This window comes from Elephas maximus, chromosome 12 (assembly GCF_024166365.1).
Source record: "Elephas maximus indicus isolate mEleMax1 chromosome 12, mEleMax1 primary haplotype, whole genome shotgun sequence".
Lineage (NCBI taxonomy): Eukaryota > Metazoa > Chordata > Mammalia > Proboscidea > Elephantidae > Elephas > Elephas maximus.
In genome coordinates this window covers 80812877-80838490 of record NC_064830.1, presented here as the reverse complement: position 1 = coordinate 80838490, position 25614 = coordinate 80812877, and the positions used below count along the sequence as shown (strand labels likewise).

The window sequence follows — 25614 nt, the reverse complement described above, 5'->3', positions numbered from 1 at the left end:
GTCTAAAGTGGGTTGGTTGTAATCTTTGAATGAAGGGTAAACCTCGGGAGTGACTTCATTACTGAGCTAAAAGGGCGTCCAGGGCCACACTCTGGGAGTTTCTCCAGACTCTGTCAGGGCAGTAAGTCTGGTCTTTTTTTGTGAGTTAGAATTTTGTTCTACATTTTTCTCCAGCTCTGTACAAGACCCTCTATTGTGATCCCTGTCAGAGCAGTCAGTGGTGGTAGCCAGGCACCATCTACTTATACTGGACTCAGTCTGATGGAGGCTGTGGTAGTTGTGGCCCATTAGTCCTTTGGACTAATATTTCCCTTGTATCTCTAGTTTTCTTCATTCTCCCTTGCTCCTGAAGGAGTGAGATCAGTGAGGTACCTTAGATGGCCGCTCACAGGCTTTTAAGACCCCAGATGCTACTCACCAGAGTAGAATGTAGGACATTTTCTCTATAAACTATGTTATGCCAGTTAAGCTAGATGTTCCCCAAGGCCATGGTCCCCACAGCTCTCAGCCCAGCAATTTGATCCCTCAGGGAGTTTGGATGTGTCTATGGAGCTTCCATGACCTTGTCTTGTACACGGTGTGCTGGCTTCCCCAGTATCATGTACTATTTTACCCTTCACCAAAGTTACCACTTATCTATGGTCTATTTAGGGCTTTCCATCCTCACCCCTCATAACCATCAAAGATTGTTTCTTTTTGTGTGTAAACATTTTCATGATTTGTTATAGTAGTGGTCTCATACAATATTTGTCCTTTTGTGATTGATTTATTTCACTCAGCATGATGCCCTCCAGATTCATCCATATTGTGAGATGCTTTGTAGGTTCATCATTGTTCTTAATTGTTGCATAGCACTCCATTGTGTGTATGTACCATAGTTTGTTTATCCATTCATGTGTTGATGGGCATCTAAGTTGTTTCCATCTTTTTGCTATTGTGAACGGTGCTGCAGTGAACATGGCTGTGCATATGTCTATTCGTGTGACGATTCTTATTTCGCTACGATATATTCCTAGGAATGGGATTGCCGCATCATATGGTATTTCTATTTCTAGCTTTCTTTTAAGGGAGTGCCAATCGTCTTCCAAAATAGTTGTATCATTTTGCATTCCCACCAGCAGTGTATAAGAGTTCCAATCCCCCCACAGCCTCTTCAACATTTGTTATTTTCTGTTTTTTTGATTCGTGCTGCTAATGCTGGGGTAAGATGGTATCTCATTGTGTTTTTGATTTGCATTTCTCTAATGGCTAGCGATTGCAAAGATTTCTTCATGTGTCTGTTGGCTGCTTGAATGTCTTCTTTGGTGAAGTGCCTGTTCATTTCCTTTGCCCATTTTTTAATTGGATTATTTGCCTTTCTGTTGTAGAGGTGTTGAATTTTCCTTGGCCTTCTTACCATGAAGGCACAGCCCTTTTAGGATCCTAACTTTATACAAAAGTCTCAGTTCCAGCCCCCCACTGTTTATGGCTGCAAAGTTATGTCTCCCTTGGGCGTTAAAACTCTAACCTCTAGACAGGCTAAATAAAGTATGGTATTTTCTTATGGTGAAATACTGTGCAGCCATGAAAAAGAATAAGGCATTGCTATGATGGCACAGTGGTTAAAAGATTGGCTGCTAACCATAAAGGCTGGCAATTTGAATCCACCAGCCACTCCTTGGAAACCTTATGGTGCAGTTCTACTCTGTCCAATAGCATCGCTATGAGTCAGAATCAACTGGATGGCAGCAGGTTTTTTGGTTTATATATACTGATCTGGAAAAATCTCTAAGACACATTGTTAAGTAAAGAAAACAAATGCAGTATTCTACAATACATTTATGTAATAGGATGTATACATTTATTTAAATGCATAAAATATCTCTGGAAGGATTCACAAAAAGCTAGTAACATTGGCTGCCTCTCAGGAAGACAACAGGATGGTCAAGGGATTGAAAAGGGCTTACTTTTCATTGTACAAATTGCCTATATTTCCTAGTAAAATAAATTTGTAAAAACTCAGTCCCCAGTTCTTTGGTTGTGTGCTCACCTCTCTGGTTTTGAGCTACCTCTTCATTTTTGGCACCTGGGGATTTCTCCTCCTTTCAAACCCAGTTTTTTGTTCGTTTGTTTTTCCCCAGGTAGTATGATTTTTTGTTAAGAATGTCTTATGTGTTTGGAATTAATTTTAGCTTAGTGCACCGGATTATCAGAAATCTAAAGCTTTCCCAAAGAGGTGTTTATTTTGTAATGAATAAGAGCTGATGAGTTTCTTTCTGAGTCCGGAAATTTAATGCAGCTCCTCCTTCTGTGTTGCTATTCCTAAGATGGTCTTAGCTGACCTGTCCTCTTTAAAACATTCTTTTTCTTCGTGGCCTCAGGCTTGTTGAAGTTTGCTGATGATCTTGGCATGGGAGGTGCCAAAACACAGACCATCTCCCTTGGCCAAGGCCAAGGCCCTATTGCTGCCAGAATGATCAACACTGCCATCAAAGATGGGACATGGGTGGTTTTACAGAACTGCCATCTGGCCACAAGCTGGATGCCTACACTGGAGAAGATCTGCGAGGAGGTGATCGTTCCTGAGAGCACCAACATCCGATTCAGGTAAGATGCTGCCTGTCTCTGGGTATTGATGCAGATGACTGGGAATGCAGAGAAGAACAAGGCATAGCCCCTTCCCTAAAGAAGTCTAGCAGAAGGCAGCCCACAGATGAATTATGTTGATACCATGCAATACCTGCTATACTTATAATGTGAACAAGAGCCGAGGAACACAGAAAAGGTGGGAGAAAAGTTGGGGGAGACCTGGCAGCCTGACAATTGTCTGGGGTTTTGAAAGATGAAAAGGAGTTTGCCAGGAAGGACATTCCAGGCAGAAAGGACAGCATTTACAGAAGCAAAGAGGTATATTGAGGGAATACCAAGAAATTCTCCTATGATCCTGGGGTGTATACTGTGAGAAGTTGCGAGGGCAGGAGGTGATAGGAGACATGTTTAGGAGGGTAAATTGAATGTCAGTAAATCTAATTTTTTATTAATTCATATTTGTCTAAAAAGAATTCTATCTGTAGTCCAAGCACTACTTTTTTTTTGTTTGCCTATCTTTGGGTCCATGGAATTTTAATCAACATTGGAAATAGCTATTGATTTTTTGTGAACTCTAAAGCCCAGCAAGGTTGGGCCTTGTTTTTTGCATTCACAAATGGAGGAGATGAACCCAAGAGACTCTAAAGACCCTTTCAACTCAAACATTCAGCACTTCTCTTATTTCAAGCCAGAGTCAGCAAACACTAGCCCACAGGACAAATCCAGCTTGCTGCCGGCTTTTGAACAGCTCACAAGCTAAAAATCATTTTTATGTTTTTAAATGGTTGAAAAAATCAAAAGAATAATATTTCTCGACACATGAAAATTATATGAAATTCAATTTGAGTGTTCATAAATAAAGTTTTATTGAAACACAGCCATGCTCATTCATTTGTGTCTTGTCTATGGCCTCTTTCACACTACAATGAGTAGTTGTGACAGAGACCATATGGCCACAAAGCTTAAAATATTTGCTGTTTGCTCCTTTATAGGAAAAGTTTGCTAACTCCTGCTCTAAGCAATGAAGCATGCTAGTTATTTTCATTTTAGTTATGTCTGCCTAAAAACAGGAAAGTGCTTGGTGCTTATTTACAAAACCAGATTAGGGTATAATTGATTTGTATTCATGCAGGAATTCCAAAACCAAAAGCCACACCAAAGCCGTTGCTGTTGAGTCAGTTCCAACTCATAACGACCATATAGGACAGAGAAGAACTGCCTGATAGTGTTTCCAAGGAGCAGCTGGTAAATTCCAACTGTCAACGTTTTGGTTAGCAGTTGAACACTTAACCACTGAGCCACCAGGGCTCCAAGAATTCCAAAGGAGAGAGAATTTAGGGGAGGCCCATTAATTTCAAGGAGTTACTTGGTTTGGGGTGGTGAGTTGATTCATTGACCATCAATGGCACACTCAACGAAGAAAAAATTGTTCATGATGGCATTTAAGGTCTTTTTATAATATGGTTGAGGAGCCCTGGTGGTATAGTGGTTAACTGCTAACCAAAAGGTTGGCAGTTCGAATATACGAGCAGTTCCTTGGAAACCCTGTGGGGAAGTTCTGCTCTGTACTGTAGGGTCGCTATGAGTCAGAATTGACTCAATGGCAATGAGTTTTTGTTTTTTTAAAATGATATGGTCAAGAGCCCTGGTGGTGCAGTGGTTAAGCACTCAGCTGCTGACTGAAAGGGTCAGGGGTTAGAACTCACCAGGGGCTCTGAGAGATAAAAGACCTGGTGATTTGATTCCATAAAGATTACAGCCCAGGAAACCCTATGGGGCAATTCTGCTCTGTCACTATGAGTTGGAATTGACTCAACGGGATACAACAACATAATATGGTCCTACCTAACCCAAAAGTCACAAACTCAAGTGCCTCAGGAGCCAGGCATATAACACAAATGAGTGAAGATGTCTGGACACAAGAAGTATTCCTACAGCGCAACAGCAATCACTGCAGGCAGCCAGCCTCAGGGTTGAATGGCAATAGTGGTGGGGGCTGCGGTGAACCAGGAGCACATGCCCTGTAGAGAGGAACAGTTATGCTCAGTACCAGCTGACTGCTGTGTGTAGGCATAAAGACCTCTTGTAATCAGAGTGTCTGGTTTTTTTTTTAAAGGGAAGGTAGAAATCTAGAATTTTAAAAGAAAGCTCCAGATTTTCAAAAGTTGGCACCTATTTCAAAAATATGTTACAACACTGGGTAGGTTGGCATGGTACCAGCCAAGCATCACCTATCTGTAGGTGAAGTAGGGCCACGTGAGCTGGAGGAGAGTAAAGAGGCCACAAGTTGGTGGCCTCTTTACTCTCCTCCAGCTCACGTGCTGGGCCTGGATCACACCACGCTGCCCGCGGAGCCTTATCATATGTGTAGTTTTCCCTCCTCCATGCAATTGCTCAGCCTGAGCCCTCTGTTTCTAATGACGTTCCACCCCCGACCCACCTGTTGAAAGCCCCGCTCTCTAATGCCAAGCAAAAAAATAAGATATGCCGTGGTGTATATGTAATTTGGGCTCAGGTAGGAAAAGTAAATAAATAAAAGCCTATAAGGTGATATGCCAAAATGTTAACCTCTAGGTGGTAAAGTTATAAATGTTATGTCTTTCCAATGTTCCCATTTTTTGTGGGCACAGATAAACTTTTGTATTAAAAAAAAAAAAAATCCTCCATGTTCTTCAAGGCCCATTTCAAATGCAATTTCCTCTATGACAGGGGTTGGAAAATTTTTCTATGAAGGGCCAGGTAGTAAATATTTTCAGTTTTGTGGGCCGTATGGCTTCTGTTGCAACTGTTCAATTCTGTCTCCCCTTGTAGTGTGAAAGCAGCATAGGCAATATGTAAATGAAGGGGCATGGCTGAGTTCCAATAAAACTTTATTTACAGAAACAGGCAGCCTTTACACGAACAGATACATGCACACCCATGTTCATTGCAGATAGAAGCAACCAGGGTGTCCATAAACAGATGAACGGACAATTATGGTATATTCACACAATGGAATAGTACCCATCGATAAAGAAGAATCCGTGAAAACATTTCATAACATGGAGGAATCTGGAAGGCATTATGCTGAATGAAATTAGTCAGTTGCAAAAGGACAAATATTATATGAGAGTACTATTATAAGAACTTGAGAAATAGTTTAAACAGAGAAGAACATATTCTTTGATGGTTACAAGAGTAGGAAGGGAGGGAGGGAGAAGGGTATTCACTAATTAGATAGTAGACAAGAACTATTTTAGGTGAAGGGAAAGACAACACAATACAGGAGAGGTCAGTACAACTGGACTAAACCAAAAGCAAAAAAGTTTCTTGAATAAACTGAACACTTCGAAGGCCACTGTAGCAGGGGCAGGGGTTTGGGGACCATGGTTTCAGGGGACATCTAGGTCAATTGGCATAATAAGATCTATGAAGAAAACATTCTGCATCCCACTTTGGAGAGTGGCATCTGGGATCTTAAATGCCAGCAAGCAACCATCTAAGATGCATCAGTTGGTCTCAACCCGCCTGGAGAAAGGAGAATGAAGAGCACCAAAGACACAAGGTAATTATGAGCCCAAGAGACAGAAAGGACCACATAAACCAGAGACTACATCAGCCTGAGACTAGAAGAACTAGATGGTGCCTGGCTACAACCGATGACTGCCCTGACAGGGAACACAATAGAGAACCCCTGAGGGAGCAGGAAAGCAATGGGATGCAGACCCCAAATTCTCATAAAAAGACCAGACTTAATGGTCTGACTGAGACTAGAAGGACCCTGGAGGTCAGGGTCCCCAGACCTTCTGTTAGTCCAAGACAGGAATCATTCCCAAAGCCATCTCTTCAGACTTGAAAATGATACTGGTGAGGAGTGAGCTTCTTGGTTCAAGTAGACACATGAGACTATGTGGGCAGCTCCTGTCTGGGGGGGAGATGAGAAGGCAGAGGGGGTCAGAAGCTGGCTGAACGGACACGAAAATAGAGAGTGGAGAGAAGGAGTGTGCTGTCTCGTTAATGGGAAAGCAAACTAGGAGTATATAGCAAGGTGTATATAAATTTTTGTATGAGAGACTGACATAAACTTTCACTTAAAGCACAATGAAAATTTTAAAAAACAAAAACAGGCAGCATGCTGCATTTGGTTTGCTGGCCATAGTTTGCCAACTTTTGGTCTCTGATGTTTGTCTAGCTCCCCACAGCCCGTCAGAGGCTCTTTCTTCCGTGGACTCCCATAGCCCATTATTTCTCTATACTCTTGATTTTATAATGTCTTGTACTGTCACATCCTGCTTTTCTCCCCTTCCTGGCGCCTCACTTACTCCCCCCATTGTTTCTAGAAACAATGCTTTGCTCACTTTGGTCACTCCCATAGTTCGTGATGTAGTACTTTACTATAAAGGCCCATGCATTGCTCAAAAAGTCCAGCAGGGGAGGCAGTGTGGTGCGGTGACTCAGAGCATGGGCTTTGCAGTCAGAGAATGCCAAGTTCACACCTTGGTTTTAGCAACTTTTAAGTTGTGAGTTCTTGAAAAAAAAACTCAACCTCTTCTGACACCAACTCTAAATGTCTTCTCTGACACCAGCTGCAAATGTAGTCCTTATTCTTCTGACCCTAACCACCCAGAGTTAGATCCAAAACTTCACATATTAGGGGGCACAGTCCTCCAGACTTCCAAGTCCACCCAGGACTTCATACACCAGCCACAAGCTCAAGGGTCCGTAGGACACTTGCACTTCTGACCAACTAGCTATAAATTCAGGAGTCCCCCTACCCCTTTGGGTTCAATAATTTGCTAGAACAATTCACAGAACTTGGGTTACTTACGATTACAGTTTTATTACAGCAAAAAGGATACAAAAGAAGAGACACAAAAGGCGAAGTCTAGGAGGATCCCTAAAGTGAAGCTTTCACTTCCCAAGGGACACTCTACCCTACCAGTGCATCAATGTCTGTCACCAACCAGGAAGTTCTCTTGAGTTTCAGTGTCCAGAGCTTTTATTGGGGTTTCATCATGTAGGCATGATTGGTTGCATCATGGCCCACATGGTTAAACTCAATCTCCAGCCTACCTCCCCTCCCTAAAGGTCAGGCTGATAGCTTGTGGTAGTTTCTGGCATGGGCCAGTCGCCACCCAGCGTGAGTCACCTTATTAACAGAACCCATCAGGTGTGGTTGGAAGCCTTCCATGATTAACAAAGATACTCCAATCATCCAAGAAATCCCAGGTTAAAGTTATCTCCCAGGAACCAAGGAAAAGACTAAATTCTTTGGGTAAAGTAATTCTTCACCTCGTACTCCTGTTATGCCTCTCCATGCCTCTGCTTCCTCTTTTGTAAACCTACCTACCTGTTCCATAGAGTCAATTCCAATTTATATCTACCTTGTAGGACAGAGTAGAACTGCCCGCATAAGGTCTCCAAGGCTGTAATCTTTATGGAAGTAGATTATCACATCTTTCTCCTGAGCATCAGCTGGTGGGTTCGAACTGCCGACCTTTTGGTTAGCAGCCAGTACTTTAACCACTGTGCCATGAGGGCTTCTAACTCATTGCTGTCGAGTAGAATCTGACTCATAGTGCCATTATAGGGCAGAATAGAACTACCCCATAGGGTTTCCAAGGAGCACCTGGTTGATTCGAACTGCCCACGTTTTGGTTAGCAGCCAAACTCTTAACCATTACTCCACAAAGGTTTCCTTCTTTTGTAAAAGGGGATAGTAATACCCTCCTGATAGGTGGGTGTGAGACTAAAGCAAATGAAAGGACATATATTAAATTCTTAGCACAGATTTGACTTCTTGTTATTGTTTTTTTTCAGTGTAACTTATTGCATTGCTCTAAATAGTTGGGTCTGTTGTTCTTCTAGACTCTGGCTAACTAGCTATCCATCAGAGAAGTTTCCAGTCAGCATTCTCCAGAATGGGATCAAAATGACCAATGAGCCTCCCAAAGGGCTCCGGGCCAACCTTTTGCGCTCCTACCTCAATGACCCTATCTCAGACCCTGTATTCTTCCAAAGCTGCACCAAGGCAGTAATGTGGCAAAAGCTTTTGTTTGGCCTTTGTTTCTTCCATGCCATCGTTCAAGAGAGGAGAAACTTTGGACCCCTGGGTAAGCAATGAAAGCTCACCTGAGTTCCCTGTAGGAAAGGTCACAAACAAACAGATGACCGTGTGTGTCCGTGTGTGTGTTCAAGCTTGTACTCAGGTAGGATTGCCAGTAAAATACAGTATAAGTATGTCCCATATAGTATTTGGGATATACTTAACACTAAAAATGATTTATCTGAAATTAAAATTTAACCATGTGTCTTGTATTTTTATTTGCTAAATCTGACAACCCTGTATCCAGTTCAATGTCAGTGTCAGGGAAAGAGGTGATGCTCCAAAATCGAAGATCCCTTAATTACTGAAGTAATGTGATAACGAGAGGTGAGAGGGAGGGGGAGCTTCCCTTTGGCCTATTGTATTGTAAATACCTATCTTAGGCACAATGACCATTCTCCAGGGAGTTGTCACCAGGTAATTTGTAACACTTTAGGTAGCTTCCTTGACGTGTGCATAACAATGAAGACAGAAACACCACCCCTGGGACATTAGTCTGTGCTTCTTCTTGAAAAAATTAAAATAAATTTATTTTTTAATGTAGTATTATTGACCTAACTTAAGAGTAGTTTAATTACCATGTTACAGCAGGTCATCAAACCGCTAAATACAAAGCCCGTGTCATCCTGGCTTTAAGGTCAGATTGCCTTCCTCTCACCCATGGGCTGTGTGTCAGTAGTCTTGGAGTGACCCACTTCAAGGTATCCTCAGCTGTTCTTTTGGGTTAGGTAAGGAGGTCTTTGTCTACTTGGTGATTGTCTCTGAGCATCCTCTCCTTTTCCTTCTGTCTACAGTCCTCCAGCCCCATTTAGCTCCAGAGATCACCTGACTCTTTTTACTGAGGGGTGGGAGAAAGAGACAGCCAAGGATGACAGTCCCTCGGCCTCTGCATTTCATACATCACTTTCTCCCACCACCACTCTTCTACGCATGCCAGGCTTCCAAAATTCAGTGCAAGAGTTTGGCTTATAACCCACTGCCTAGTTTTGTTTTATTTTGCCAGCACTCAAATTTTATTATTGGATTATTTTAATCTGAATGTAAGTGTCTAGAGGAAAGTACAGCACAGGTCCTACCGTACCCTGCTATCTTACACCAGGCCGGGTTCACACATTTGTGTCATTGTCTTGCCCCAGAGGATATTTAGCATTATACCCTTGGAAATAGCAGTTGCCATCTAGTCAGTTCTGACTCATGGTGACACCATGTGTGCAGAGTAGAACTGTTCCATAGGGTTTTCAAGGCTGTGAGCTTTTGGAACCAGATCCACCAGCCCCCTCTCCCTAGGCACCTCTGTGTAGGTTCAAACCGACAAATTTTCAGCTAGTAGTTGAGCACTTAACCATTTGCGCCACTCAGGCAGCCACCAGCCTTGGAAATAGAAGCCACAGTGTCTTCAAGGCTGGCTATCCAGTTCTCCCACCAGCTCGAGGAGGGGAGTTCTCAGAGCTAACTTAGTTCTGTTGCCCTATCTAGACACTGCTCTCTAACTCTGCTTTTGTATTATTTTTGGAGCTCTGTGCACTGCCACAGTATTCCAGCCAGGGTGAATTATTCTCATTCCACAAATCCCAGAATGTTAATATCTTCCTTAGCAAATAGCGAGATCCATAAGGAAACTGATTTAGAATGGATGTTTTTCAAGCAGAATGGCTCCCAGGTTGGCAGTAAACATCAAGGCTAATAGTTGGCCCTGTGCTTGATATTCATAGGCTGAATGAGGCTCTTGATCCATAACGATGCTTAACTCCACCAGCTCGATCTCTGAGTGGAAATTAAGAGCTCTTAACACTGAAGCCTCCACTTGTTCTCTGCCTCACGCAGGTTGGAATATCCCTTATGAGTTCAACGAATCTGACTTGAGGATTAGTATGCGGCAGACCCAGATGTTTCTGAATGAATATAAGGAGGTGCCATTTGATGCTCTGATCTACCTTACAGGTAAACCTCCAGTATTATGCTCCGTCTTCCTGCTTCTCTGCTCTGGTCTCCATTCATTTATTTACTCATTCATTCAGCAAACATTGAGCTTCTATTAAGTGCTGGTCACCGTGCTAGAGATTGTCAAAAACCAAGGTAATTAAGAGAGAACCCCTACCTTCAAGAGGTTCAGTCTAGAAAGGGAGAGAAAAATGTAAAATAAATGAGAACACAATAAATTCAACCAGAGAAACGTTTATAAAGTAGAAAGGCAGCACAATGATTAAATCCGAGGGGAGGAGTGTAGGGTGGGAGAAGAATGTCATGGAAAACTTCCTGAAGGCATACATAGAGATGGGTCTTGAGGAATGAGTAGGAGTTTTACATCTAGAAGAGGAAAGGGGCAATAGGCAAGAGGAAGAAAACATTGCTCAGCAGAGGGACCCTGAGGTAGAAACAGCACTTGCTGTTTTGTATTAAAGGAATCTGTTAGCAAGATTTATTAGTCATTCAGTATGTAAGTGGGGGATGTACTAGTATATAGTAGAGACCCATTGCCTTGGAGCTGATTCTGACTCATAGCGACCCTGTAGGACAGAATAGAACCACTGCAATCTTTATGGAAGCAGACTGCCACATCTTTCTCCCGCGGAGTGGCTGGTTGGTTCAAACTGTGGACCTTTCAGTTAGCAGCCCAGCACTTAACCACTGCGTCACTAGGGCTCCTTAGTACGTAGTATAGAAGAATAATGTATAAAACCTGGTCCATACCCTCAAAAAACACACCACATAGTCCCAGAGACAGGAGATGGAGTAGAGGCATGCTAGATCAATGGAATACCATGCCCAAGTTTTCAGTAGAAAAACTAGGGCACCTTCAAGACCACACTCAAGTTCCTTCCTGAGCCCCAGGTCCACTATCTTTATACACCGAGGACTTGGTCTAGATCCCTTCCCCAAGCCTGTGACAGGCACTTTATATACACAATCAACACATTGATCTTCACAACATCTAGTGAGCTCCATGTTAGTAACCCTACATTATAGGTGAGGAAACTGAGGCTTAGAGGAGCAGTTCTCAACCCTGGCAGTTTTGCTTCCCAGGGGACATGTGGAGACATGAATAATAATTCCCAATAATAATAAACATTAATAAATGGTAGCTTCTTATTGTTTTTCAGTGTAGCTTATTGCATTGCTAGGTAATGACCTAGTAATAATATTATTATTAGCTAATAAATGCCAGGAGTCATTTTGAGTTGTCACAAGTGGAATGGTGTGCTACTGGCATCTAGTAGGCAGAGGCCAGCGATGCTGCTAAACATCCTTCAGTGCACAAGACAGTCCCCCAGAACAAAGAATGATGTGGTCCAAAATGTCAATAGTATTGAGTGATTAAGTTCAGTTAGAGAAGCTCACAGAGACCTTAACTTAGCGCATTGTCCCCTATAACAAAACCCAAGTTCAGTGGATCCTTGTTTGATGACAGAAGCTCTTCAAAGAAGTGGGCCATGTTTCCATTGTTCCAGATCTTGAAGTTGCATATCCAAGGACTCGTCTTCAGACCATAGGATGAGTGCACAATTACCCTGGGATCTGGTCTCAGCAAAGGACTGCCAGCAGGTCATAAACCAACCTGCCCCAACTGGTTAGGATAGGCTCCTTAGGCTGAGGTAATACCAAAACCAAACCCACTGCCATCGAGTCTATTCTGACTCATAGTGATCCTAGAGGACAGAGTAGAACCACCCTGTAGGGTTTCTAAGGCTGTAATGTTTATGGAAGCAGACTGCAACATCTTTCTTTGGCTGAGCGGCTGGTGGGTTCAAACTATCGACTTTTTCATTTAGCAGCCCAGTGCTTACCCGCTGCACCACCAGTGCCCCTTTTTTAAACTTTAAAAGTTTAAGACACTTAAAACTTTAAAGGCTTAAGACACCAAAAGCCTGTCTATTGCCCACACTGCATGTCCAATGTGAATTGGCCGGGGTCTTCTGATCATTGTCATTGTCTATCAGAAACACAGTGGGCAAAGACTCCAACAAGTTTTGTTGCCACCATCTTAACATGTGTTTGTGTGGTCACTGCCTCAGGGTAGCACTGAAGGGATCACACTGGCAAGAACTTGTCACTTGGCCCCACCCCACTGCAAGGGACCCAGGGAAGCATAATCTTCCTATGTGACCATTAGAATTCTCTACAACACTAACTGGGGAGACGGATCTAGCTTACAAATGTGTGGTCATTGAGTCAGATGGGTTGAAGTCAATATATTCTTAATCTGGTACCCAGCCCTAAGGCAGGGACAAGGGAGAATTCAGAAGAGGCATGAGGTACATCCTTGCCCTTCTAGAAATTTGTGCTCTTGCTACAAAGAATAGACATATATGTAGCTATAAAGAAATGCACCTTCCTTTATAAACATAAAACCCAGAGCCTGCAAGAATGTCCCCTGAAGGAACATTTACTAGTGAGGGAGTAATGGTGGACCTTGGGTCTTGACTCTCTGCCTGCAATTTACCTTCACTTGAGGTCCCTCTTGGGTGCCCTCTAGCACTGCCTTGCTGGTGTGGGGGGGTGGGGGACACTCTCCCCTTAACACTGTAGTTCAGTGCCATCATAAACTTCTTTAGAGCTGAGATAAGCTGTAGTGTTAAACTGAACTTTGCTAACAGCCTGGAGAAGTCAACAGAGGAGCTTTGGAATCTGGATGGTCTAACTGAAGGTACAACTGCTTCTGTAGGGATCAAGCTACTCAAGATGAATTTCCCCTTAGTCCTTACTTCTCCCCTAACTAGCAACCCAGGATTCTCCTCCTAGACATTAAGATGCCTCCAAGTCAAGACCAAGAGAAGCTCACCAACTCAGGTCATGCTTCCTGTCTCTTGCCTGAGACCTGCCTTTGTCCAGAATGACTGAGAATGAGCCCACCCTTCAGGGAGTCCCATACAGATGGTCCTTACAGACCTAATGTGTTGTCCCCAACTACCAGATACCAAGTGGCACATATATTCTGTAAGTGCAATAGAACATACCCGTGGAATCTGGACAAGCAAGAAAATGCTTCATGGGGTTAGTGGGCTTGATTTGATGTCCCCTCCAAAAAATTGCCTCATTCTTCATTAAAAAATCTAAATGTAGAAGCCTGAGTATCAGAGAATAATGTTAATGATGGGGGGAGAGAAGGCACATCCCAAAGCAGTGTATATAGGACAATACCAATTTTGTAAAAGGTACATATTTGTACTAGCTGTATTTAACTGAATACTTGCTGTATGTAAGCATTGTGCTAAATGCTTTAGAAGCATTATCTCATTTAATCATCTTATAACCTTGTAAGATGGGTACTAAAATTATCTCCACTTTTTTTTTTTTTTAAATCTCTACTTCTCGATGGATGAGAAACTGCTATTAAGTGGCAGAGCTGAAATTGGAACTCAGACTGTCTCATGCCAAAGTCTTTGCCCTGAACCGAAGTTCACATATATGTATGCACACAGACAGAAAAAAATATCTGGAAGATGCCTAAATAGGAGTGCTCTGTTTGGTAAAATTACTGGCAATTGTATTTTTTTCTTTCAGTTTATGTTTATATTCTAATTTCTAATGTGGTCAGCATGTATTATTTTGTAGCAACCATAATACCAAAGAAGCCTGCCCTCATCCCAAGCTAAGCATGTTTTCAGCAGCTCTGTGTCCCAGCAGATCTCCTTAGCCAGAGGCATTCCTCGTTTCAGGTTAAAAACCAAATTCATTATGACCTGCCTGGGGCTCAACTTCTTCCTCTGCTGGTTCTCCCCAGGGGAATGTAATTATGGTGGCAGAGTGACGGATGACAAAGACAGGCGTCTCCTGCTGTCCCTTCTGTCCACATTCTACTGTAAGGAAATTGAGCAGGACCATTACTACCTCGCTCCTGGAGACACTTACTATATCCCTGCCCATGGCACCTACCAGGTGAGGGGTGAGGGGAGAATGGCCTCCCTCTTTCCTCCAGAGGGGGCTCAGTAGTCTCAATACAGCAGTGTGTCCAGGGAGTGCCAGGGATAGCCTTGGGCCTCCTGACTTGGGTCCATAATTGATTTGTAATATTTCAGAAAGCCTTCAAGAGAGACATTGTTATTGTGTAATGAATGAAAAATTGGGTAGACAAAGGCTTTCAAAATTTGGGATCCATCTGGGAGAACAGGGAAGAATGGTTAAGACAAAGCCTTGGTGGTGGACAAGGTAGAAATTGCTACTTGAATACAAAGGTCCAGAAGGTGGCAACAGGGAAGGAACAGAAAAACTGGATGGGGAATGAGAAACGGAAGAGGAAAACAAGGTATCTAGAGGAAGGATGAAAAGGAGCTAACTTTTATTGAGTACCTGCTATGTGCCAAGGCCTTATTCCTTTATAATCTCTTTATCTTCCCATTTACAGATAAGGAAGCTGGGGTTTCAGAGGCAACGGATGACTAGCTCAAGGTTACACAGTTAGTTTGAGATGGAGCTAGGATCCAAACTCAGTTCTGTCTAACTCTAAAGCCAGGACTACTGGGGGGCGGAGGGAATGAGGGATGGGAGGGAAAATACTCAGCCCTACCTGCCTTCATATTCACTCCCCAGAATAACGTATGTGGAAGAGCTTAGGAAGCCTTTGTGGAGGGGAGGAGGTGCGAGGGAGAGGTTGTGCTACTGACACACTGTGATTCCTGCTTGAGTCTGGTCCAGCCAAGCCCTGAATGATCTGTGGAATCCCAGGGAACCCACATTTAGGTCAACTGAAGGTTTCCTTTCCAGTCCTACATCGAGTACCTCAGGGGCCTCCCCATCACATCCCACCCAGAAGTATTCGGTCTCCACGAGAATGCCGACATCACCAAGGACAATCAGGAAACCAACCAGCTGTTTCAGGGGGTGCTGCTGACCCTCCCTAGGCAGTCAGCAGGGAGTGGCAAGTCCCCTCAGGTAACTAGGCTTGGGGCAAGACTGCAGGGGTGGTGGATTACCCAATTAGCAAGGTAAGCACAGGCTTACTTGGCTTACTTACTAATCACAGTGAAAAGATTCCTATACAGAAGTCCCCCTATGCACAGATACGCGAAAACACAGATAGTACCGAACCCTATATATACTGTGATTTTTCCTATACATACATACCTATGATAAAGTATAATTTATAAATTAGGCACAGTAAAAGATTAACAATAACTAATAATTAAAGAGAACAATTATAACGATATACTGTAATAAAAGTTATATGAATGATAAAGCAGAACAGTCTTCGATTTCATCATCCTGTGTACTTATTCAGCATTTTCGAATCGTGGTTGACTGCTAGTAACTAAAACTGCAGAAAGAGAACCCTCGAGATAAGGGGAGGAGCCTATTGTACTACATTTACATAATACTTTTAAAACTAACTCTATTCTGCTTAAAACATTTATTTATAAAAGAAACCGGACATCACCACCATAAGTGGAAAAATAATATCACTTCCAGAAAGTCATGATAACCACAAAAAGCAAATGAGCACTAAAAACTTATTAAATTCTTCCCAGATGGTGTTCCTGGCCAAAGCCTCTGAGTTGAGGTGTTGCTCCTTTATTGTTAAAAAGATTAGCAAGTGTTACGGGGCTCTTAAATTAGCATCAATCTGAGACTTCTTGAGAGAAATGAGAGGAGAAAGGTGGCCAAAACTTGAAAAGGGAGAAACTTCTCACCATGTGATTCAATGTTATTTGCTCCACAACTTTGAACCACCTAAAATCATTCTGGGTACTCTAGTGGAACCAGTCCCTACTTTGTGAAACACTGACCCAGTCCAACCTCCTCAGTCAATAAACCAGAGGGAGACAAACTCTGGGAGACGAAGTGACCTGCTTCAAAGTGGTTCATAAAATCAGAGGCAGAGCCAGACCCAGAACCAAGTCTCCTGACTCCCAGCACACCCCATTCGCTTCTATCCTTCCCTTCCCATCTCCAGCTTCCAAGCTATACCAAGCTCAGCCCCTCTCAGCTTTGGATCTTACTTATTCAGTTTCTTGACTTGGTTCATAGTGCCACAAATGATAATAGGAATGAAGGTAAACCAGACTAGTTGGTGTGTCTCAATTAAAAAAAAAAACAAAAACCTTTTGCTGTCAAGTTGATTCCAACTCATAGCGACCCTATAGGAAAGGGTAGAACTCCTCCATAGGGTTTCCAAGGAGCAGCTGGTGGTTTCAAACTATTGCTGTTTTGGTTAACAGTCAAGCTCTTTATCCACTGCACCATCAGGGCTCCGTGTCTCAATTTAGGGGTGGAAATTCCTCTCACAGAGGGAAGAGGGAAAGAAGAGTAGGCTCTAGGCCCTCAGATCCATAGAATTGCAGAGCTGTCCCTCTCTCTCACACCCACACTTTACTCCTCCTCGTTCCTCCAGGTCTGTCTCCCTCCCTACTCTGTTGAGCCCACTGCCCGGGGCCTTTCTTGCTCAGTGCTGAGGAATAGCCTAGCACCTTCCCAGGTTTCATTGGGCACTAAGCACGAGTCCCATCTGGACCGGGAGCTGGGAAGACTGTGGGAGATTCCTACTCAGGTTGACTCTGAATACAGGAAGAGTTCTGCAGGGTTCAGCACTGCCCTGAGGCTACCTTGCTGAGCCAGAAATCCCTGTCTAACCCTCAGGCCCTTGCTTCAGGTGTGAGGACAGGGCTCACCTTGCTTAGCTTCTGAGCCAAGGGGTAATATACTCCCCATGGGTGGTGAGGTTGGTGGATGTCCTCTCCCCGCCCCCAAGGTGGAATTCACTTCTGCACACTATGTTGGAAAATCACTTCACATTTACCCAGCAAAGGCACAGCCTGAGGGTTTTGTTTCTCACTCACTTCTCCATTGCCTGCACTTTAAGGAAGTGGTTGAGGAGCTGGCCCAGGATGTACTCTCCAAGCTTCCCAAGGACTTTGACCTGGAAGTGGTCATGAAGTTGTACCCTGTGGTCTATGAGGAGTCCATGAACACCGTCCTGAGGCAGGAGCTCATCAGATTCAACAGGTGGGCCGGGTACTCTTGAAGGGCCAAATCTAATGGGGGGGCAGCTGAGATGGACATTTAATAAGAGATTACTGAGGAAGTGATTTGCCCCACCTATAGGGAGGGCTATAAATAGGGCCATGCCCAGCATGTTTGGGCCCAGGGTTAAATCACTCCTATTCATTCTCTCCCAACATTTGCATGCCTTCTGTAAAGTCCAGTTAGAACCAATCCAAGCATAGACTAATTGTAAAAATAATCCTTAGAGCCACTTTTACTGAGACTTCAGTGCCAGATATGACTCCAAGCATAAACATGTTATCTCATTCAAACCACACAATAGCCTTTTGAAATATGCATAGTCTTTAACCCTCCCCCACCACCATTTTACACACGAGAAAACTGAGACCAAAAGGTTAAGTAATTTGCCCAAAGTCACACAGTCATTCAGCAGCAGAAGGGAGTTTGAACCTAGGCAGTCTGATTCCAGAACCCATGCACTTAACCAATATGCAAAATCAAGGTAAACATAGAAATGGGTGAGGAGAATTTCATCCCATTGCCTCTGCCACAGAGATAGGGAAAGGGCATTAAGGGTTGACCATGTCTTTCCCCCCAGTCAGTACAGCATAGAACACAGTGAGATCATCTTGATTTGATTTGTAACTAGTCAAAACTGAAAGGGTTCCCAAAGGCCATTTTGTTCAGTTGAGGAAACTGAGGCCCTGAGGTGACAAGTGGTTTGATTCAGGTCTCAAGTGACTCTGTATTGGGGCCTGGGCTGAAACTCATGACTTCTGCCTCCTGGTCCAAATTCTTGTTATTCCAGATACTCTATGTGTTACTGTCTCCATTTTGTCTCATGGAGTCATTGCTCGATTTTAGGGATAGCCCTGGCTCTCAAGGATTGAGAAACTGGAGGAATGTCATGTGAGAATTTCTTGACTTCCCTGGCCTTAGGGTTACTCTATAGAGTCAATAGACAGTTGGAACCACGGTCTCAGCTAGCTTGAGACCAGAAGAACTAGATGGTGCCCAGCTACCATTACTGACTGTTTTGACCAGGGACACAATAGAAGGTCTCTGGTAGAATGGAAGAAAAATGTAGAACAAAACTCAAATTCCTAAAAAAGTCCAGACCAAGAGAGACTAATAGAACCCTACAGACTATAACCCTAAAATACACTTTGAACTTGGAACTAAAGCCATTCCCAGAGGTCATCTTTCATCCGAATAATAGATTGGCTTATAAAATAAACAATATCACCCATGAATATTGTGCTTCCTTAAATAATCAACTATATGAGATGAAACGGTCAACATTTACCCTAAAGCAAAGATGAGAAGGTAAGGAAGGGCAGGGAAGCTAGATTAATGGAAACACAATAAATAGGATAGAAATAATGAGAATGCTGACACATTGTGAGAAATGTAACCAATGTCACAGAATGATTTGTATAAAAATTGTTAAATGGGGACCTGATTGGTTTTGTAAACTTTCACCTACAGCACACACACACACACGCAAATATATATATGTAATTTTTTTTTTTTTTTAATTAAGATAGCTGTATGGGGAGCCAAACAAGGTATGGGTATGAGCCTATGACATGCTACCTCTGCTGTAAGTCAGACACCTTGGCATGATAGATTGTAATTCTCCTTTGTCCAACCAGACACCAGGCCTCATGGCTTCCCTCCTTTGCTCCCCAGTTTCCCCTATGGCCAGAACCACTGTAGTGGTCCACTGGAGCCCTTCTTTAGTGGTGGTAGGAGCCTCCGTGAGCCTTTACCACTGGCCGTTGCTGTGGGGAAACGGCAATCCTATTTACTCATGGTAATCAGAACTAAAGGAGCCTGGTGTTGTAGTGGTTAAGTGCTCAGCTGTTAATCAAAAGGTTGGTGATTTGAACCCCACCAGTCTGCTTCCATAAAGATTATAGCCTTGGAAACCCTATGGGCAGTTCTATTCTGTCCCATAGGGTGGCTATGAGTTGGAACTGACTCTGGCAATGGCTTTGTTGTTCTGTTTAATCAGGACTAATCACCCCAGGCAATACAAAAAAAAAAAAAAACTTTGGCAATACAGATTAAAGGCCTTAAAACTGTGCATACACTTTAACTTAGAAATTCTACTTTTAATAAGAAAATAATTAGAAATTTGAACAAAGATTGGTATGGATAGATGTTCCTAGCAATGTTGTTTACAATGACTATAATCCAGAAATATGTTTCCAACAATAGGGGGAGAGTTAAATAAAATGGAACACACCGCAGTAACTAACACAGGCAATTCAGTTCCCTATTTATTGAATTGGAAATATGTTCCCTATAGGCTAAGAGAAAAAAGCAGATTACAGAAAGGTAAATATAGTATGATCCCATGGAGGGGAAAAAAATGTATTTACAAAGAGAAAACTGGGAAAGATATACACCAAAGTTATCTTTTGGTGGTAAGATAATGGATGATTTAATTTTTTTCTTTAGAATTTTCCTACCATGAATGTGGATTAAGTGACTTTTTTAAGGGAAGTGGGAGGGAAGAAGACCCAGAGTCAGTATATTTGAGTGGAGAGCCAGGTTGATTCAGCTCCTTTGTTCTTGCAGGTTGACCAAAGTGGTTCGCAGAAGCCTCATTGATCTTGGCCGAGCCATCAAAGGGCAGGTCCTGATGTCCTCGGAGCTCGAGGATGTCTTCAATAGTATGCTCGTGGGTAAAGTGCCTTCCATGTGGGCAGCCAAGTCTTACCCATCGCTGAAGCCCCTGGGGGGTTATATCACTGACCTGCTGGCCCGCCTGACCTTCTTCCAGGTACCGGGGAGCTAGGGTAACTGGGCACCTGGCACTCATTCAGGCAGAGAGGACATCCTAAAATGACAGATTAAAGGCATGGGGGAGGACAGACATCCACGCGGTATTCTGGATTGAATACCTACTAGAAACAGTTTTCCCAGCGTTGGGGGCAGGAGGGAAACTTTTCAAAGACCTACGGAGGCAGGAGTAGGAACTAGAATAGATGTCACCAACTGGTGGTTCATCATCCAGATTTGGTCAATAGATATGTTTGGTTTGGCTGCCTGGTAATTTAAAACATTTTGAGCTAGCATGTAAACGTTGGATTATTATACATAAAAATGCAGGTGTTTGTCCTGCAAAAAAATGAAAGACCTGAAATAATGGGACTGCATTCTTGCGTGGCAACAACTTCTAGAGATGAGCAGCCTTGCTCAGTTTAGACATGGCACATATTCCCTGCTGCTACAGTCCCCACCACTCTCTGTTGTCTTCCTGACACCAATTTGCACTTGTGCTTTTCTTAAAGTAGAAATATTTTACTTTGTACCCTCATCTCTATCAAAAGTGGGGAAATATAAGCTAAACTGAGATGGCTGCCTCTTTCAAGAAAAATCCAGAAAAGCATATTTCTTTGTGGGACTCATGTCTATTACCTGCCTTTGAATGCTTTTTGATGTGTTGTTGATTTTGAATTTTTATTTCCCATGGTTCTCCAGGAATGGATTGACAAGGGGCCCCCTGTGGTCTTTTGGATCTCTGGATTCTACTTCACACAGTCTTTTTTGACGGGCGTCTCCCAGAATTATGCCCGGAAATACACCATCCCCATTGATCACATCGGATTTGAGTTTGAGGTAGGGGTGCTTTGGGCTAGGTCAGCTCGAAGGGCTAACCAGAGAAAGCAACATTACTCATTTCCTTACGAGCCCAAACATCTGAGTGTGTTAAGGCCCAAATGCTTCGGAAATGGCACAAATGAAGTATTTGGCATGACTTACAGTAGCTCCAAAAGCTTTTCTCACCAGCATCAGAGTATTTCCAAGGCTTTTGTCTCTGTGTATATAAAAAGGAAGCTTTCCAGAGGAAAACTCTGCCACTATCATACCAATGGAAGCATCCTCCTAGGCTGTCTGTTCAACTTGGGGTACTCTTACATTTGGAAGAAGCTTAATCCCCTTGGGTAGTCCTTTGCCTGGAGTAAAGTCAGAGGAATAGCCCATAGTTAAGCATCACCCTATCAATATATGGAGAGGAAGGGGAAAGGGGGACTCTTATGGAGCATCATAGAATTGTAAATTCTGTGGTAAAATCCTAGGTCAGAAGTCATAAATTGGTTGCTCTAGATCTCAAGTTAGTTTATGAATGAACTTGATTTGATGGGCGTCTGAGCAATGTTAAGCCAAATTGAATACAATAAGAAGACAAATAATTGGGATTAACACTGGAAAAAAGATAAAACTATCTTTTTGATTCTGAAATTATTGTATACCTAGAAATCCCAAAAGATTCTAAAAACACACCCATGAGAATTAATAGAAGAATCCACTGAGGTAACTGGATACTGGTTAAATACATAAAAATTAATAGCCTTTTGATATTCTAGCAATAAGTACTTAGAAGTAAAAATGGGAAAAACATTCCATTCACAATAAAAGATTAGAACTTGAATGATTTTAAATGGAGCTTATGATCGCCGATTCACCATAAGCCCCACCACTTTCTATTTTCCTACATGTAGATCATTTTCTGCTGAAGGAATGTGAGTTTACCACCTCTGAATCTAAACAGTGGTATGCTGGAGCTGGCTCATATCAACTTACCAGAGCCAGTTGTTACATTTTCAGGAATTTTATGAGCTGGATGTTAATAGTTGGTAGCCTGAAAGAGACCATGGTCAAGAGTATTTACACCACAAAAACCAACAACAATCAAGCTTGCCCTCCCAGCATGCCCCCCCAGAACCATTTCACCAGCACGCCTCGGAATATAACCCTTCAGTTTATAGACACAGGTCCAGAAAGGGGAGGGATCGTGCAAGGTCACTAAGCTAGTTATAGCAAATGTGGCCTCCTGCCTCCTACTTCAGTGCTTGCTCTTTCTGTCCCACCATATAAAAGGGCAGCGAATCAGACATGTCTGTGTATGGCAGGCAGGAATATTATCACAGAAGCCCCAGTGTCCTGAAAGATACATCCTGGGAGAGGCAGATTTGGCAGTGAGATTGCACTTTGGGTGTCTGAGGACTGCAGTCTTTTAATGTTGCCCCATTTAGGAAAATGGTGGGTGATAGAGCTCATAGCTTTCCACTCTTCCAGGTGACCAAACAAGAAACAGCCATGGAGTGTAATCCAGAAGATGGGGCCTACATAAAAGGGCTGTTTTTAGAAGGTGGCCGTTGGGACAGGACAACAATGCAGATCGGGGAGTCTCTCCCCAAAATCCTGTACGACCCACTGCCCATCATTTGGCTGAAACCTGGGGACAGTGCCACGTTTCTGCATAAGAACATTTACGTGTGTCCAGTCTACAAAACAAGTGCTCGGAGAGGCATTCTCTCCACCACCGGCCACTCCACCAACTATGTCCTCTCCATTGAGCTCCCGACAGACAGGCCCCAGAAGCACTGGATAAACCGAGGGGTAGCCTCATTGTGCCAGCTGGATGACTGACAGCATCTGTCTCAGTTCAGAAAATAAAAACCACTTCACTCTTGACTACATCCTGGTTTTCCTTTCTTGAGAGGCACATGGTATGAGATGATGGTGATATTAATAGAGCACTTGCTATGAGCCAGGTGTTTCACAGCAACCCTATAAAGTATTATTATTATACTCATTTTATGGCTACAGAAACCATATACAGAGAAGGTAAGTAATTTCCACAAATCAGACAGCTACCAAGTGTTGGAGTCTGGATTTTAACACAGAGAGTGGGACTCGGCAACCAGGACTTCCCATTTGACTATGCTCCCTTGAGGTTATTTATTTTTTTTTTCCTATTATTTTGCTGTAACTACTGTTGAATTCAGTTGCTTCTTTCCTAGTCTATGGAAGCTAAAATTGGGGCCTCTCAGAGGCTGGGAGAGACTTAGGCCACTTTTAGTTTTTAAGGCTTTTGATATACAATCATCCAGGCAATGTCCAACTGCGTATTTATCCATGGTCCCCAGGTTATAAACATACAACTCGTAGATATGAATCAACCTCCGAAAGCCTACTATATTCAAAATTTGCGGTACATGCAATGGTTCATAACAAATGGGCACTACTTTGCAACACGCATCAAAACATTTATGTCATTATTATTGTATTATGTTAAAGATGCTTAAGTGTATCCAGAAATGTTTCTTTAATGTTTTTATACACAGAAAGGTACACTATATACTAAGACAAACATGTGACTGATGTTAGATATGAACTGTACCTAACTGTTCCGACTTACATACAAATTTGACGTAAACAGACTTAGGAATGGAATTCGTTTGTAGTCTGGGGACTACCTGCATATAATATGGTGTTCACACGATGTCCAAATCACATAACATCCTATTTCACAAAACGTACCATGGACATTAAGCAACGCATGACTCTATTTAAAATGCACTTCTCACAACACTCTTATAAGGTAGGTGTTATCGTTATTGTCATTTTACGAATGTAGAAATGAAGGCTTAGAATAGTAATTAGCCCAAATTCCACAGCTAGTCAGTGGTAGAACTGGACTGAATTGCTTCTCTAATAACCTATATAGACGAGCTGAAATTTCAGAAAGGCGAGGTGAGAGAACCAGTCTTTGTTGTCTGCCTACTGTGTGCCAGGGGTTGTGCCCAGACTTACAGATATCTTGCTTGATCCTATGTGGTATGATTGCTTCTCCCTCTGGAGGTTCAGGGAGCCCTGCTGGTGCAGTGGTTAAAAGCGTGGCTGCTATCCATAAGGTTGCCAGTTTGAATCCACCACCTGCTCCTTAGAAACTCAATGGGGCACTTCTACTCTGTCCTATAGGGTCTCTATGAATTAAAATTGACTTGATAACAATGGGTTTGTTTGTTTTTTTGGCTGGAGGTTCTGGGAGATTAAGTCACTTGCCTCAGGTCACACAGCTCTTTCACACTGCAGAGCCAGATTTTCAGACGAATATGTCTGTTTGTAAAACCCACTCATTTTTCACTGTCATGTGCTGCCCTCCTGCCAACGACTTGGCTATGTTGTGATAAAGAATCTTAGAAGAAATGTGTGACTCTAACCACCATGCCCCCCAAATTTCTAGTTTATCACTTATTTCTCCCCAGGGCCAGCTCAAAGAGTAACCTGAGGGGAATAAAAATAAAGTTCTTGATGTATTACTTCTCAACTAACTCTTGTGTAGTTCTTTGGATCTAAGTGGCATCTTTCAGGGTTAATACCTAGTTGAGCAAGGACATAAGGTGTGTTTGAGAGTCTTCATCTGTCTGGACTGGCTTCTCTGCCTCTTCATTTTAAGAAATGTCCCTAACTCAGTCTTTCATTTTTCCTGGATGCAGGAAGCTGCCGAGAATCCAATTAACATATTCCAGAAAACCTCAATTTCTTCAGGGGAAAATGGCACTGACCAAATTCTGATTGAGGACTCCAAATGCTGAGATGGGCAAATCATCCAAGTGATCAGATCCTAGAGATAAGTGCGAAAGAGAAGTTCTCCAAGTTCTGCCAGGGGGCAATAGAGACAGCAAGGAGCCAGTCTCGTTCAGCTCACAGTAGCTTTAATAGCTTTTTTTTTTTTTCAAGAAAGAAACAGCTTTTGCCAGTGGGAGGAAAAAAAAAGGGGGGGCAGAATGAACAGATCGCTGGAACTGCCATATCATTCCAAATAAGATTGTTAGTCATGTGAGATGTAAAGATGGTCAGGATCCCAAATCCCTGAATCTTGGACTGGTAGGTAAGTCACATTGTAAGCGGTAAAAGAGCTGGCTGTGAGGGGTCTGCTGAGAGAACAACTGAATTTTAATTATAGTTATCTAACTCCAGCTTCAGCAACAAAAAGCTGATGAAGGCAGGGACTGGTTGTCTCATTCTTCAGGGGTCAAGGGACAGAATGTTCCCGTATGATGGATTACATTTTTGTAATTTAAAAAATTTCCTCCTCTTTGAAAAGAAAAAATGCCCTAAATTTGAGGTCATTTTCTGTTGGGCCAATGTAGTATAATTAATGTCTCCCCCTGGGAAAGAGCAGTATGTTCTTCAGAAACCATGGTGAGTTAGAGGCTGGA

At 42.8% G+C, this 25614-nt stretch overlaps 1 protein-coding gene across 5 annotated transcripts in view; it reads left to right on the top strand.

Moving 5' to 3' along the window:
* DNAH3 (dynein axonemal heavy chain 3) overlaps positions 1-23079 on the top strand; it is a 195904-nt gene extending 172825 nt beyond the window's left edge. For 4 of the 5 annotated variants that reach the window (XM_049903316.1, XM_049903322.1, XM_049903317.1 and 1 more), the window contains 9 exons: positions 2361-2586; positions 8416-8660; positions 10478-10594; positions 14376-14530; positions 15356-15523; positions 17448-17590; positions 20177-20381; positions 21083-21220; positions 22682-23079. In XM_049903316.1, coding sequence (XP_049759273.1) covers positions 2361-2586; positions 8416-8660; positions 10478-10594; positions 14376-14530; positions 15356-15523; positions 17448-17590; positions 20177-20381; positions 21083-21220; positions 22682-23035 — 1751 coding nt within the window. In that variant the 3' untranslated portion in view covers positions 23036-23079. Of the gene's footprint in view, positions 1-2360; positions 2587-8415; positions 8661-10477; positions 10595-14375; positions 14531-15355; positions 15524-17447; positions 17591-20176; positions 20382-21082; positions 21221-22681 lie in introns of those variants that run through there. The other variant, XM_049903319.1, reaches the window with a different exon arrangement.
* The last annotated feature ends 2535 nt before the right edge of the window (positions 23080-25614 follow it).